This window comes from Morone saxatilis, unplaced genomic scaffold (genome assembly GCF_004916995.1).
Source record: "Morone saxatilis isolate NCDOM2014 unplaced genomic scaffold, NCSU_SB_2.0 Contig18, whole genome shotgun sequence".
NCBI classification, from domain to species: domain Eukaryota; kingdom Metazoa; phylum Chordata; class Actinopteri; family Moronidae; genus Morone; species Morone saxatilis.
In genome coordinates, this window is record NW_023339740.1 from 18,404,959 (window position 1) to 18,421,954 (window position 16,996).

Sequence of the window (16,996 nt, forward strand, 5' to 3'; positions counted from 1 at the left end):
TGTTTGTGCGACACTATACTACAATCTATTAGGGTATGTTTTTGCTTGTGCCAACAAAATGAGTCTAATATTGCAGATGATACTGTGCTACATCTAAGAGAACAGCAGATTTTTGTGTTTATCAGGCAAAAGAGAGGTCAGAGGCATTCCGATCATGGTTGCTGCTTTTACAGGAAGATTACTTAAAGGAATAGTTCGACATTTGGGGAAATATGTTTATTTGTGATGCTGCTGAGAGTTAGATGAGAAGATTGATACCATTCTTATGTCTGTACATATGGTGGGTGGGGGGCAGTACTTCTTAGCGGACCAGTTGCCAGGCAACCAGTAGAGACTCAAGGAAGTTACTGGTCCTGACCAAGAAAATAGTGTGGCACATAACCCCCCATTACACGGCAAATTGTTTTACTATTTCAGATAGAATTTTAATTAGCCAGCTTTAGAGGTTTTGTCACCTTTGGATGTGACCCAGGTTTCCAAAAATTAATTATGTTTGATTTTGACAATGCAACAAGCTGACCGCTTAAAACACCTTTTGGTCTTTTGTTATTAAGACAAAGATGCCACTGCATCCGAATTTATTCTCTGAAGTCACATAATTGTTTTTTTCTATAAAAAGGCTCAAATGCTAGGGCAGTTTTTAACAGCCTCCCAACAACCCAAATTAAATGTATGTTGCAATGCCGAAAATAAAATATGCAATTGTGTGTGAGTGTGTGTGTGTGTGTGTGAGTTTGTGGGGGCAGCTGTACAAGTGGGTGAGTTTTGCTGTCACGCACTGTGCTCTATGTGTCTGACTCATGCGAGAGAGTGGAGTGAGAGAACACAGTTCACAGCTCGCTCTCTCTCACACACATGCATATACACAAACACACATGCCACTCACTCCACAGGATCACCGATTATCACTAAGTATAAGTGTTACTTAGTATTCCTACTTTATATTATATATATATATATATATATATACACACATATAAATGTGACAGGGAGTCTTGTACAGAGACCGTTGAATGAAGATGGTTGTATTGGTTGTAAAAATTAAGTCTTCAGGTCTAAAAAACGGAATAATGCATCCCACGTTAATTTTATATGCTATTATGTTCTGACCTAAAGTAAACATGCTCTTCCATTTCTATGATGATACTTACAGGTTTTTTTTTAATTCTTATAATGTTGTGAAAAAAGCTGATTATGTAACATGCAAGAAACAAACAACAACAACAACGAAAACCCATAGATGTGGTTGGCTTATGCTGCTCAGATCACAGAATTTTAATACCCAAAGGTTTAATTTACACCTCTTAGAAATCTTTTTTGGAGGCCTGGCAAATAGCACATCAACAGCAGCGCGGAGGGTAAAAAACAGAAACAAGCTGACAGTGACTCATGTAGGACGAAGGCTTCAGTGGTCCTTTAAATTATTGTTGTTAACATTTGGAGCATGGATGAAGCCCAATTCACATTATGCATCCATGGGTCTGTGCTGTCCCAGGTGCATATGATAAATCATGTGTATGTGCATTAAGGCTGCACAGTGAATTATATTAAGATCACATGCAATGTCATACTTAGAGATAGTGTTTCTTAAAAAATGGTCTCCCTAAAAATCATGTCGGAATCATGATCTTGTTTTCATTTTGGCAAGAATTGTGCGGACGTAGTGTGCATGCATGCATGTACAAAAGTTCAACCTACTGCGAGTGGTCAAAAGTGAAAAACAATGGGGAAAAAACAGAAAAAGCTTCTAACAGAGTTTATTAGTCATTTAGTGAATCGGTTTTACTATCTGAGCATCAAACACTGTAATGTTAGCTGGTCCAACTGCCCTTAATGTGGACACAACATTAATGAGACATCTGTTTACAGCCTCTGTGCGTGCGGAGGTATTTGTGTGTGTGTGTGTGTGTGTGTGTGTAGCAAAGAAAGAGAAAGAGATAGTGAGAGTGCGAGCGTGTTTAAACACAACTGCTTAATGATAAGGCCAAAGTGTAATGGGGTCAGATACCTCATCCTGTAATTCCAGACTGTTCAACCATTCACTCAGTTAATCAATCTGCTCATACATCCCTCTATTAATCCTTCTATCCACCTAATATCATTCCTTCTTTCATTCACCTATCCATCTATGTTATTCAGATAATAGTCAACTTAACAGGAATTCAGTCAATTCCTGATTTTTTATTTTTTTTAAGTCTACCTATTGAAGAAATGTCATTGGTACTGAAACCTTATTTACCTTATAGACACTGTGATAAATAATAAAGAGCTGTAGCTGTCAGGTATTTGTAACAATGAGGCTCGTCCTTTTTTATCCGTTTGTCTCTCATTTTCTCTTTCACATGTACATGGACAGATGGAGGAAAAACACCTGTTCCCTGCTCATGTCAAGTGTGACTGTTAAATATACGGACTGCTGTATGCATGACTGCACGAATACAATAACATTTTGACAGCTAAAGATTAGAGCTTATAAATGACTGTACATTTCCACTTACAAATTATAGAGTATGAATCACAAGTTATTGGTTCATTTTAAATAATTCCCCAGTGAACTACGTATTGTGTAGGGGGGAAAAAAATAAAGATAAGAAGAATGCTATTTCAAAGAACCCTTACTCTGTCATTTTTACTCTGTGGCTTGTGCCAACCATGCCAATTAGGAACTGTTGTATTTTCTCTCTCATGCCCAGACACACACACTTTCAACATTTTCAACTGCACACTGGATGCACACTCACACAAATCAGCAAACCCTCCCCTCCCCTTGGGAGTGAAAAGGGAGAGCATCCAGGGCCAAGAGGCTGAAAGGAAGAGTGACAGTGGTCTATCTGCTGTCTCCCATCTGGGTGTCAGTCTCTGGTTTCACCCAGGGGCTCAGATAAGCTCCGGACACAATAGGGACAGCTATTAAAATTCAAACTACCAGAGAGAGTCATGAAATAGTCATGACAGGTAAGGGAAATCTACACACTCTAATGTGCCCCTTATTGTCTGTCTGCTTGGAACTGCAGGGAAAATACACTGTTTGGGGTACAACGAGAGAGGCGCTGATGACTGTGTAGGGCAAAAGCCAACTGAAGGAAAATATAATGATCATTCTAACAGTAATTTGGCATTACTCAACATAATTTTGTCAACTTATCTGTACATCAATATCAAAAACATTTTCAGGGATTAAAGCATGAAGAATGATCTCTCAATCCTTCAACAGACTCCTGCAATAGGATTTTACGAACACAAACACTGTAGGGAAATTACAGTGGAGAGTTGACAGAGTATTGATCTGTGCTTGTGCTATGCAGTAGCATTTTGATTGACCTGTAATTTGACTGAGCCTGTGAAACCCCATCTGAAAAGTTCCATCTGCTGCACAAATGGATGCATCTCCTTTAATATTCCTGACATGAAACAGATGTACTTACATGGTATTCAGCACAATTGATCTTTCCATATGTCCATTCCACTAATGTATGACTAATCATTTGGTGTTGGCAAGGTCATATTCATGTACTGTAAAGAAATATTAAAATTATTCTATATAAAACAGAGAACGTCAAAAAGGTTTCACCTTTGAGAATCTTTGGTAAATGACTTACTGATTGATTGCTCAACAAATTAATTGTTTCAATATTATTGCAAAAAAGTTCAAAAGTCATAGTATGCATTCAGAACTGAAGAAGAACTGCAAAAAAAAAATCATGTTTGTTGAAAATATCTACCTCGGTGTAACTATTTGCATCCAGAATTACAGGGTTTCCATTTACTTGAATACTTTTTCCACCACCTGAAGATTTGATGAAAGGTTGAAAGTGAAGATTCCTTTACATGCGAACCTGCTGTACTGTATGTATTTACTAGATTAAAAAAAGCTAAAAACACTGTCACAAGAAAAGTGGTAGATTAGTGAACTGAAGAAGCTGAAATGATGTCTTTGCACATTACTGTAGGCGGTGCCTGATTTGGGTGCTTTGATCCTGTGCCCTTGGGTAAGTTTGATCTCCGTATCCCTATTCCCCTGGGCAGGACTAAACAAGCTTAGTTTCTGCTTCCTTTATGCCAATGGGCAAGGCATGGAAGGATACGTTGTAAAGGTTCAGAAAAGGTAAAGTTTTAAGTTGGATCAACATTATTGCTGGGCGATATACGGATGAACCTGGTTTTTCCTCATTTGATATGCATTCTTCATATATCGCCATACCAACATTATAGGGGTTTACAAGTACAGTGCATCAGTCATTCTGTAATTTTCAATATTTCAGAGGCATAGTTTGTTGGCATATCTTTTATTTTTAAGTTCTTTTTTTATTACATTGCAGTTTTCACAATAATAGCTCTTTACTTATGTTTCATACATTCTATAAAGGCCCGGTCATGCAAAAAAACAAAACAACACTGTGAAACTGCTAGAAATGCTGTGATAAAAATGTTCACTCATACCACCCAGCACTAGTATCCATGTTCAATGTTCCTGTTCCTCTTCTCTGCTGCTGCTGGAATGTTATGGATTATTCCCCTCTACAGTATGCATGAACTCAAAGTTGAAAGATAGCTGCTTTGTGCCCTTGAGCAAGGCAGGGCTGGATCTGGTCCAAAACTGTTTGGAATATGTGCCCTTGAGAAGGAAATGCTGTCTGTCTGTGTTGGCAGCAGTGGTACCACCCTTGTTTTGCCCCACAGTGGGAGAAGAGAGAGGAGAGAGGTCAATTCAGGAAAAGAGCTGACATGGAGAGAAACAAGCCGGTTATAGCCTGGGACTCTGCATATTCAGCTAAAAGCATCACCCCGCCTGTCAACTCGCTATCCATACTCCTGGCTTCCAGCAGCCAGTTCAGATTCAGGACATTTCAGAGGACAAGAACTTGATTTATATATATGACAGCAACCTGGGACAGAGGAGCACTTGGAGATGTCAGTTTCTGGCATTGTATTTTTGAGCGATTCACTTATCTGAGTCAGGGCAGACTTTCCAGGCAGGCAGGAACTAAAGTAATGAGGTGGTGTGGTGGCCTGATGGTAGAAAACATGCTGAGAGCGTGGCAGGGGTTGGATCACAGGTTCAATAGCCACCTATCCTGTCGCCTCAAGAACCACTGGGAAAGACACTACTTCCCAACCTGTACACTGATTGCATATTGCATGAGTCAACTAAAATGTATCGTTTAAAGAACAAAAAACATGGAGAGAAAATTTTATTACACTTGGAGGAAATATAAAAAGAACTGATTTAATTTTCTTGCCTCGATAACGTGCTTTAGCATTACATCACCAATTATTTCAAAGACAGGGTAGTCTGGCAGCACTGTATGGTCAATGTTTCCCTCACGCTTAAAAATGACAATAATAACAACAAGATTAGATCATAATTAAATAAGAAATAGATAAACAGTAGTTAGTGTGAAGTGATGAGTGGATAATTTGGACAAATATAGCTTATAAATGTATATTTAATTCACAGGATAAATCTAATAATTTCTTGTTGAATGTATATGATTCTTTTACATTAGATACCCAGTTGACTGAGCATAATTATGTCATTTTCAGTACTCCCTTTACAACCAGCTTCACATCTAGAAGCTACCAAGACAAGCACACTTTTTTTTTATATTTATTTTTATATTATTATCATGTCAACTGCATACAATACACTATAGTATACACTCACACAGGCAGACATACTGTACACTGTTGTGAGTCAGCACCAGGCTCCATGGGAACAGTCCAATAGAGTCTGTTTTTGGCATCTGTCCTCTTAATTCAGTCAGGCATCTCTTGGGACAGCTGACTTCACTGCCGGCCATGTCCAGCATCTGTGTGTGTGTGTGTGTGTGTGTGTGTGTACATATCTGTCTGTCTGACAGTCTCTCTGACAAGATGGGATTTAATAGAAGAAAGTTGTCAGTGGCTCAATCAAACTCTTATACAATATACAGTACAGAAATAAGGACATTCAAATTATTGTTACTTTGTTTTGACCAATATCTTCTAAAACATTGCAGAAAACTAAATAAATACTATTTAATGTGCTGAACGAAATATTAGGGACATCTTCCTGATACAACTACAGCCTTTTTTCCTTCTACTGTAACTGCTTTATTTTTAATGGGGAAAATCAATATGGTATACTGGGTTTTCGGCTGATATGCACCTCTACTAAGAAACAGAGGTACAGGTTCAAGATAACTTGTACACTGAAGGCAGATTTCTCAAACAGACCAGGGGTGCATTTCAGTAGACGTCTAATGGATATACATTTGTTTTAGTCCAAGACCTTGTTTAATCCCTGTCTGGGAAACTAGCCCACAGTGTACTTCTCCTGAGACAGTAATCAAACCCTGATATAAAAGCCTAAGCATTTGAGAAGTGATTGCACTTCAAAACGTGTCCCAGCGGGAATGTTCACACAGGCCATTATTATTTTTTCTCTACACCTGCTCATCTTTTTGTATTATGCTGCATTAAAAAACTGACACTGCTTTGCAACAAGGGTTTATCAGTTGTCATTAACAACTTTATTAATGATTATATTATATATAATGGTCGATATATATATATATGCTATAATGGTTAATATCTATTTATTACTGCTTAATAGACAAACAGGAAGCTGCATGAACAAAATAACCTGTTGGTTGGAGAAGCTTTCATGGCTTTACATCAAGATATCTAATCTGCAGTTATCATTGTTAGTAAGTCAATGATGAAGGGTGGAGGCCTTTTCCATTTACAGTAAGCTATTAAGTTTGCAGATTCAAATGTTACAGTAAATCATTCTTAAAAGGTTATTTGTCCTGATGTTTTTCAGTTATCTTCAAGACAATACGAGGTGTAAACAGTCCTTATATGTAAATATGATCCTTTATGACTAATTTAAGCTGGAATCTGCATTGCTTTTTAACCAACATACTGTATTTTTATATCCATCTCTATGGTCAACTGTAATAGAACAAACACAACATACAGATAAAATGCTGAAAAGGTTTGTTCGATAGTATGTCAAATTCATGTTTAGCTTCCGTTTCTTTAAGTGTAACAAACATTTTCATTGCATACCAAAACACTGGTGGAGGTGAAACGTGGTTGTTTCACACTTGAAACTACATGATTTCTCATCTTTGCTATAGTTTGAATCTTTACAGTGTTACCGATTGCAGATTTAAAGGCTATGGTAAAAAGACAAAGCAAGGTAATTTTGCAAAAGGATATGCACCAACCAGATAATTATCTAACATTTGTGTGTACATCCTGGCAATTCAAAATTAGTAGTGCTTATTATTGATGCAGAAGCATTAATTAAATGTTTATTAACCATTAATAAAGTCAGGTTTTTTAAAAGGCATACAGTAGCTAAACCACTCCTTAAGCACATTCCTTTTCCTGGTAAATCTTAATATTGCATATAGAGTGCTATTGCAGAGTGACTGACCGCTGTGCGACAACACTGCTTTAGCCTGCCTCAAGGTCACTGCTACTACACTGCAGAAGAACACCTGTGTGAGTAGTGGTGTGTATTTGTGTGTGTGTTCCTGCCCACGATGTGGTTTTGCTCTTTCCCAGAGCAAAATGGCTGTGTATCATTTATAATCTGTCCTCTGAGAGCCATCTCTCTCTCTCTCTCTTCTTCACTGCCTCCTATTTCACTCTCTCTTTTTTCTGCCTCTTCTATCCCTTTTACAGAGCCACTAGGGGAGGGGAGGAGAGGGGAGAGCATAGAGTAGAGAAGGAGAGGAGGAGGAGGTGGTGGTGGAGGAGGAGGAGGAGAGGAGTTGCAGAGCAGGAAAAATTGTCCTTATTAAAGAGACGGCTGCTCCATGTGAGAGATCCCTTGTGGGATAGAGATTAAATAGACTGCATCAGGAGGGAACGCGCTCGTGGTGCTGCGACTGGAAGACGCGATAAGTACGATCATCAGGGAGGCAGGGATGGAGAAAGGGAGGAAAAGAAAGGGAGCAAGGAGGAGAGGTGGGATGAGGGACAAACAGATGAGAAGAATGGAGGAGAGGAGAAAGGAGGAACCGACAGGGTTAAGATTAGCAAAGAATAATCTGCAGAAATGTAGGAGCACCCAGACTGAAATATGGACTTTATTTCGAGGGAGGGATAAAAAAAAAGCTTAGAAAACAGGAAGAAGCTAGGAGTGAATGAATGGAAATGAAAAAGAAAGGAGATTAAATGGGGGAGGAGCAGAGGTGTTTCAACCAAACTATGCAGTCACATAGAGGATAGAGGGAGAAGAAGAGAAGAAGATGTAGAGAAGGTGGGAAAGGTGGATGACAGATGCGTGGGGCAAACAGTTGCTGAGTTATGTATAGAATTCATAAAGGCCTCGTCATGGGAGCAGTACAGAGCATAGCAAGCGAGATATGTAGGAGGAAGAGTAATAGTAGCACAGGCTTACAGAGGGGAACGACAACGCTGTGTTTTATACTAAATGGACAACTTTATCTACAAGAGCCGAGGTTACAGCAGAAGAGAAAAATTAAGTCTTAGTTATCCTGGTAGGAAAAATAAAAATTAACCATACTGTTATTCATCTTTTGCCTTTCTCCTGCTACACACTTTTTTTCACATTTTCTGCCAACCACACGCATCGATACATTTGTGTCCTTGACATTAAGGCAATGTCACGGGAGAAAAATGGATGCAAACATCAAAACTGCTGTTTACAGATCAATAGATACATAGAGTATATGAGACAATATGATGTGTGTGTGTGTGTGTGTGTGTGTGTGTGTGTGTTTTGTGTGTGTGTGTAGAGACATTTAGGGGCTGTCGGTGTTGGCGTGTGTGTATGGTATCAAATCACATTCGGATAAACAAGTCAAGTGTTCAGCTCGGTGAGTGGACTGTTAACACGAGAACCATCAACAACCTGTTCCCATGAGAAATACAGGCAGTGTGTATGATGTATCATCTGGCCACCATCCACCACTGTCATTACTGCCACAGAAAGCAATGCAGGGGCTTTCCCCTCAGGGATATGCTATAAACACAACTGTCCTCAATCAACTGCTGGTCACCTGCATTTCTGCAAGCCACTTTGTCCACCTGTCAAAGCCTACTGGGCTCTGTTTTGTGAAATAGGTGAAGCTGTAGTAAATAATTGTAGTATCTTAAATGTATTTGTTTAAGTCATTGTTAACTACTGTCTCTATCGCAACCGAAAAAATATGAATATATATATTTTCCAACAGTTTAGGGACAAACATAAGTTAAGAAACGGTGTGCTACTTTTCCGGCACTACTACATTGTGACTAAGTCTGTGAAAAAAGTGAGAGTAGAAGAGAGAGATGATGAAGGTTATAGATGTAGAGCAGGTCTATTTAGGCTACGCTGTACACTGGCCCACTGGGATATCAGCGACCGACCAGCACACCAAAATAGAAATGGGAGCAGAGGAGAGATAAAGGAGGAGAGGTAAGGTGTGGTGAGACAGAGGAATGGGATGTAGAGAGAGAGAGAGAGAGTAAGGGCAGGTTGAAGGTTTGATAAGTAGAAGGTCTGGAGTGGACAGGAGGGAGACGTAGGGCGGGACAAAGGAAGGTAGGATGTAAGATGATTCGAGTGAAAAGACTATATTTTTATCATTTTCCATTTTAGGGTTTGCTTTTAAAGGTTTAGTTTGACATTCAAAAATCAAATACAGTACATTTGCTTTCTTGCCATGAGTTGGATGAGAAGATCGATGGTCACTTTCACGTCTGAACGGGATATACGGACAACAGCTGGAGCCAGTTAGCTTGGTTTGGCATACAGACTGGGGGAAACAGCTAGTCAGACTCTCTCCTTGGTAACAGAATCCACCTATCAGCATCTTTACGGCTCACATATTGACATGTTTAATTTGTACAAAAACCAAAGTGTAAAAACAACAGTTTGCCAGTTTGTAGGGGTTTACGTGCTGGACTATTTCCAAAAGTCTTTATTATTTACTATTCTGTATGTTATAATGGACATTAGTTTGAATTATGTTAATTCTTTTCTGAGAAATTGTGTTTTTTTCTATTTTCTAACCACAGTAACACCCATTAGCTTTAGCTGCTGCTATGGAGAAGAGCTCAGTCAGTTGTGAATCATACCTGTAGCAAATTCATTATAGTTTACTGTGAAGTGCCGTTAAAAGTCATGATTGCGTGTTTCGTACCAAAACTGCATCGTGGGAGTTGAAGTTAACTTCTGTCCATCTTGTGCCTTTATTCAAAGTATCCTGATATTTTCTAAAAAACTTTTGTACTGATCCATAAACTGTGTGAGTTTCATGCCCATCCAAGCCTGAACAACCTGCCAATAACTACAAGCAAAAAATGTATGTGACTTTCACTGTCAGAGCTATGAACATTTGAAATAACTCTTCCCACTTAACAATCTATGGGGTGAAGAAGAGGAGAAAATGGTGGATGGGAGACATGAGGTGGAGATGTCAATATTATTTACCTGCAGGCATAGACAACGATTGCCATCTATACTGTTTTTATATTAGGTTGGAGGTCATTACATTTTAGATATAGTTTTGGTGTGGTTAAGATATTGGTAAGCATCTGGTATGGACTCAAAAACTGCTGGTGTAAAACTGTCTCTAGAGGTTGGGGGAAGGTGATGTTGAGGGAGATTTGTAGGTGGTGGTGGAAATGTGTGTACAGTATAGTGCAGTGGGAGTCAAATCAGGGAGAACTGGAGGCCAAGGGGATGTGGGGAGAAGACAGAGGCAGTAAGACGACTGAAATGAGATGTGGTTGTATTGCAGAGGGCAAAGAAAAAATATTAGAAAGAATAGGGTGAGGGTGAGGTCAATCTGTTAGGGGTGCTGGTGGGTGTTCTGCTTTGGATGATAATACAACTGTATTAGGAATTCTATACACAGCTCAAGAATTATTAGTATTATATAAAATTTGCAGTGATGGATAATTTTAAACATTCACTGCTTCATTTCCAATATTATGTTATTTTATCCAAAATTCTAGTCATATTTACTATAAACTGTTTTGTGAGGTGGACAGACTCCTTGTATATAATGTTGTTTCCACACGTATCTATATTTACTCCTTTATTCCCGCATGGTCTTTTTGGTCAATACCCTGCTGCCCTCCCTTTCTGAAAACATCAAAGACTATCGATGCCCTAAGCACCTCTTCATCGTCCCGACCCTTGAGTAACGGCTCTGCCCTGAGCACTCTCTCACAATTCCTTGCTCCCTACCCAGGAGGACCTACCCATGAGCTGCAGCTCTCTACAATCTCTTGAGAAAATAGTTACACTGTAAGCACCCAACAATGTATTTTCTCCTATCTCAAGAGAAGCAGGTCATACCCCGAGCAGCTTCCTGCCATCCCTTCTTGGAAACTTAGCTGTAGCCTGACATCCCATCTGGCCCCCAAATGATTCATGCCATTCACCCGCTGGCTGGCTGAGGGAAACGCTAGCTTCTTAACCCCACAGTCACCTTCAAGACAACACATAAGTAACTACATCCTGGGTACAGGTATACAGTACAAGGAAGTAGGCTACTGAGAAAGCTGAAGGGTAAGAAACAGAGAATCAAGGATCAAGGCATGTTATAGGATTAGATATGCCACTTAAATGTGCCACCATTCATTTCATCATCATCATCAGTATGTATCAAGGTATTTAATGCAATTTTGATTGGAATGGGGATTGATATTTGATTGGTAAATTGATGTATTGCATTCCCCCTCTATGGGTTTAGGTAATTTTTCATCATATGGTGTCATGAAACCTTTAAAAAACTATATTATAATATATATTTTATAATAATGCCTGATGAAATGTGTTAAAGGAAGCTTCTTTTAGTTCATAAAATGTTTAGATTTCCCCAAACCATGACTATTATATGTGCTTTTCTGTTTTCCTTTATAGCTATTATGTGCATAATGTATGTGGGAGCTAGTGTAGAAATTCTCAATTCTATATAGTATTCTCCAACTACTCTGCTTGGAAATACAATATAATATAATTTCTTAGTAGATAAAAAAATCAACATCCTGTCAAATGTCTTTTTTTCCTCAATTTTACAGTTTGATAAACTGTAGCAACAATGTAGCAATAGCCTCTTTCCTGCTGCTGCTCTTCACTGATTGCATTTCTATACTTACAGAAGCCCTTCTGCATTTATGCTGCATAAATGTTATAGCCCTTAATGAACTGTTAGTACCATGTGAAAGGGCTACTAGGCGATAGCATAGGTCAACCATGTTCAGGGCCGCTTAACATCAAATACAGGCCTCTGGGACACATATACGTTACACACACCACACATGATGACAGCAAGCAATACAAAATACCTTCGAGTATAATAACCCTGATCCTATTTCTGAGGTAACATATGTTCTGTGGAGAAACCACACAGCACACAAGGGGACCAACACAACATAAACATAGAAACACCTGTGATCACTAATGCAAATAGCACCTAATACCATTACTCAGTTTCCACTTAGTGAATGTTCCAGTGAGAGATAAAAATAATTAATTATAACTATTATAATAATTAAAAGTAGGGATGAGAGAACAGGATCACCCGATTTATCCAAACAGAGTAGTGATAAATACACAATGCCTTCTTGTGTAGCCAATAAATGCCAAAATAATTAATGGTTCACACACATTTGAGATTTTAGTGCTTTGTCCAGCCGACAGAGCATTGCATTTACATACATTCTGAATTGCTTCCTAGAGTCAAATTTTGTTTTTTCATAAAATTTTTATTTATTTATCTTATTTTTATGATTATTATTTCACCCATTGACTGGACATATCAACAAGGAGGAACTTCAATGTTGCTCTGTGATCCAGAATAATGTTTGCATTGAAAGTCCTAAATTAAAATACAAAAATACACTGGCAAAAATGTAATATGAGGATTTAAATGAGCTGTATCATTTAAATTATAACTCAGCCTATATGAAAATCAGAAGGTACATTTTGATGCACTATTTATTGCTTTTCCTATTATGTAACATTAAGATAATGATGTGCAAAATGTTCTTTCCACTCAGTGTCAGAGATAGTGCTGCACATACAGTCGCACTGGTGAAATGGTTCAAGAAATCAGATTACCAGCGACAGAAAGCATGTTAATAATTAAAATATCCCTGTTTATATATCATATGTTTAATTACTTTAATTTTAGTTTTATTGCAAGTCTGCAGGCTGCGATTCTGGGTTAGTGTTTAGTGCACTGATAAAATGTAATGTTGGGTGCATCTAATCAGGATGCTCATGAGAATGGGAAAATGAAATTATAATTTTATGTCTGTTATGATTATTTTATTGCTAGTTTAAATTCAGTTTCATTTCAGTATTGCTGTAACACCTCAGGCATGGTTTCGCACTGAGCAATAGGCACCGCATCCTCAAACTGACTCAGTGTTCATCAGTGCTTTTATTCTGTTCCATCCTCTTTGGTGTGCTCTTTATTCACTCTATTCAACTCTGAGAAGATTCTCTGAATTTATCCAGTTTACTCTTTATCCGTTGTCTTGTTGCACCACCAGGTGACCTAGAAGTGGTGCTATTGGATGAGAAGACCAGGGAACACAATCTTCTGTGACTATCAGCCTATTAGGTTACAGGTTTCCTCTGATGTCACACAGGTGACACTACATGAATACTGAACAATGATCCCTACATCAGGGCAGGTGGATGATTTCAACACTGTTATAAATATTCAATATACAGATGAAGCCATTAGAGAGGGCTGTTTTTTGTAGGCCAGCTGTTCAGGATGAGTATCGAGAGCCAGAACTACACCAGTAGATTTTGCTACGTGAGTGTGCATCTCTGTGAGAGAGTAAGTTAGAGTATAGAGCAAAAGAGAGAGAGAACAAGACTAGCGTTACCTCGCCCCTGCAGCTAGTCCAAGTCGCAGTGAGTCAGGGCATGCAGACTTTGTAATGCAAAACAAAAAGTTAGCCACGGCACCGCATCCAACCTGAAGAAACACATGCTCAAACATAAAATATATCTAAAAGCTTAAGAGTGTAAACGTTACTGTGTTGGATAGCCTAAAAGCAATGTCCCCCGCAGAAGTTCCAGCTAATGTTAGCAGCCAGCCAGGGCCGAAGTTGATGTATGACAAAACTTTAAGGTCAGGCATGAACAACAACTTTATCTTGAAGTAATTAATTAGGAAGATGGATAAGTTGTTGCTGGAGATAACTGGGTGTTTTTCAATCATTAGACATTAGCTTTAAGCATTTTTACTAGTGTTAACCACAGGACTGTCAACTCACGCACATTTCAGAGGCTGTCATGCCACACGTCTATTTTTTTGTGTAGTGAGAAACAGTAGAAAGACAGACGGACGAGAATCAGTGTCTCTACCTCTCTTCTCACACCGTGTGCAGGCAGGAGTGTCTCTGTCACTCTGAAAATTTCTCATGATTCCCAATAAGAGTTTATTATTAGGTTAATATGCCTATGCAAAATCCTGAATGTCATTGGGAAGATCTCCACATACCCTGGTTAGGTTTTGTCACCTGATTTAGGCTATGATGTCTGGCGTCTTCACTATTGTGCTGATCAACTTGAAATTATTTGACATTATGATTGTTAAAATGTATGTTAGTATGAAACCAACAGTATGAGAAGTGCACACAATTGAAGGGGAAATATTACACTATGCAAGCACTGCGGTAGCCAATTGGTGCTTGGACTGAAATTACAATTTTTGTTATTACAGAGTAGTAAAATACCGGTATTGGGTAATGGTAACGGTATTGGCTCAAATGTGAACGGTACCCAACCCTATTCCTGACTGGTCAGTACTGTACAGTATCTGTATTTATGTAACGTTACATAAATAGGGCAAAATGTCGAAAAGTGTGGCATTTAATGAAAATGCAACTTAATGCAACAACTCAGAAAACCATTTAAAAAGTTATAATAAAATAGCTGTTGAATCTTTTCACATTTTTTTATATCATGTCTTTATTATGGCGAGTAGTATCAATAAGAGTACTGATAAGTATCGGTATCGATAAGCAGTATCAGTATTGATATCTGTATCAATAAAATCCTACTGATACCCATCCAAAACACAGCTGGGGATAAAGCAACTACTCTTATTCAATATGTAGATAGTAAAGGTTTGGCCATTTAAACAATAGATGCCTATATAAATATTTGAATAACCCAAAAAGCTAGGAAGTGATGAGAAAATGCATATGAGGGGATTCTGTGGTACCACATGTTGTGCTTTTCACATAATCTATTAAATATCCCCTTCATGAAGAAAAATTGTGTTCTAATGTGAAAAATAGTGTTATAATATAACAAAAAACATTTATTTATTTACTATTATAATTTACTATTATAATTGTGTTTTTTGCTTTCTCATTCCACTCATGCCCAGTCCATATTCTCAGATGCCACAGCACATCCCACGTGGCCAAAACCTCTACCGTGTTGCCCCAGAGACCTGCTCCTTAATAAGGCTAAGGCTGATTGGCTGATGGGATGGGAGAATGACAAGGGAAGGTGGGGGGCTTGTATGGGGAGGGGGAGTGGCGGGGCTAAACTGTCCAGAGAGATTTCTATGCATACTAAACAGGACTAACGCTAGCTGAATTTTCATCAGTCCCTTCAAACAGGACTCCCTCCTCTGTCTGCTGTTCTGACGCTGTGCTTTTGCATTTCTCCAGATGCTTACAAGGTGCATGTCTGTGTTTTACCAATGATTTTATATCAAAGAAAGCAGGTGTAATAAGTCAATAATGATCTACATGAAAATCTACCATCAATCTTATCATCGGCTCAACATACAGTAGCAGAGCACATTCCTTAAGACGACATCCTTCATGCGATACACACCAGTGAACACATATTCACACACACTACCAACCACATAAACCATAAAAAGAAAAGCACAGGGACTCACCTTCTGTGGGTGAGGTTTTCAGTCGTTTGCACAGTCCCTCTGTGCCCCCGTAGTCCTCCTGGAGCTTGACCACCGCCTCTGTGCCACGCAGCTCCATGAGCGAGCGCAGCTCCATGACCGAGCAGCCGAAGCCTGCCGCATGGTTGTCCTCGTTTCTTTGGTTCTTGGCATAAAAATCGCTGTTGGACATGTCCCCCATGATGTCAGCTTGTCAAGTCAGTTAGATTAGTGTTTGTTATTGCTTATAGATCAATCAAATAGCTTGCACAAGTGATGAGCTCAGTCTCATCCAAAAAAATTCCAAAATAGGTATCAAGCAGGCAACAACAACCAAAAAGGGAAAAAAGAATGCCACTTGCAGGCAAAGTAGGCAGATAGAGAGAGTAAAAAGGGGGAAAAATCCGAGGAGATAAATCAACGAGCGGCTTCGCTGTTTTAGGAGAGACTGTCAGATATCAGTAGACCAAAAACCATCAAAGAGAAGAAACAGAAGAAGAGAAAGAACAGCAGAGAACAAGGAGAGGAAGGGAAACACAAGTGATGAGCATCCAGGTGAACGTTGGACAGCCCCAGTGGTCAGGTCCTGAGAAGGGCAATGATGGTAGTTGCAAGTCCTGTAGGTCTCAGGCTCACCACGGCTGCAGTCCAGACCCGCTCCATGTGTGGCTTCCCATTGCTGCTATTCTGCTGTTGCCTCCGCTGCCTCTCTGTCTCTACATGGTGGTCTTCCCCATCACTGCCACAGAGAGAGAGAGAGAGAGAGAGCGAGAGAGAGAGAGAGGGAGGGAGAGGGAGAGACGAATCCGAGAGATGAATTCAAAGAGGACAGAAGGTGAGGGAGGAGGAGGGAGAGACACAGAAAGAGAGCACAAGAATGAGCGTTGCGTTCTCAGGGCAGGGGTGAATGCAGCGGTAGATGTTGCAGGGCTGAAGGACAGCCTCTCCTGGCTGCTGCAGTAACTGTGGCTTTGCTGTCTCTATCCACTGCTGCTGCTGCTAACCTCATTCTGAGGACACGCCGACTGATAGAGAAAGAGAGAAAGAGAGAGAGAGAGAGAGAGAGAGAGAGAGGGAGAGAGGGAGAGAGAGAGAGAGAGAGG

The 16,996-nt window shown here is 39.4% G+C and overlaps 1 protein-coding gene across 7 annotated transcripts in view; it reads right to left on the reverse strand.

Moving 5' to 3' along the window:
- atp2b2 (ATPase plasma membrane Ca2+ transporting 2) overlaps nucleotides 1-16,955 on the reverse strand; it is an 80,561-nt gene extending 63,606 nt beyond the window's left edge. For 6 of the 7 annotated variants that reach the window (XM_035661873.1, XM_035661881.1, XM_035661875.1 and 3 more), the window contains exon 1: nucleotides 15,897-16,955. In XM_035661873.1, coding sequence (XP_035517766.1) covers nucleotides 15,897-16,095 — 199 coding nt within the window. In that variant the 5' untranslated portion in view covers nucleotides 16,096-16,955. The remainder of the gene's footprint in view (nucleotides 1-15,896) is intronic. The other variant, XM_035661877.1, reaches the window with a different exon arrangement.
- Between the last annotated feature and the right edge of the window lie 41 nt (nucleotides 16,956-16,996).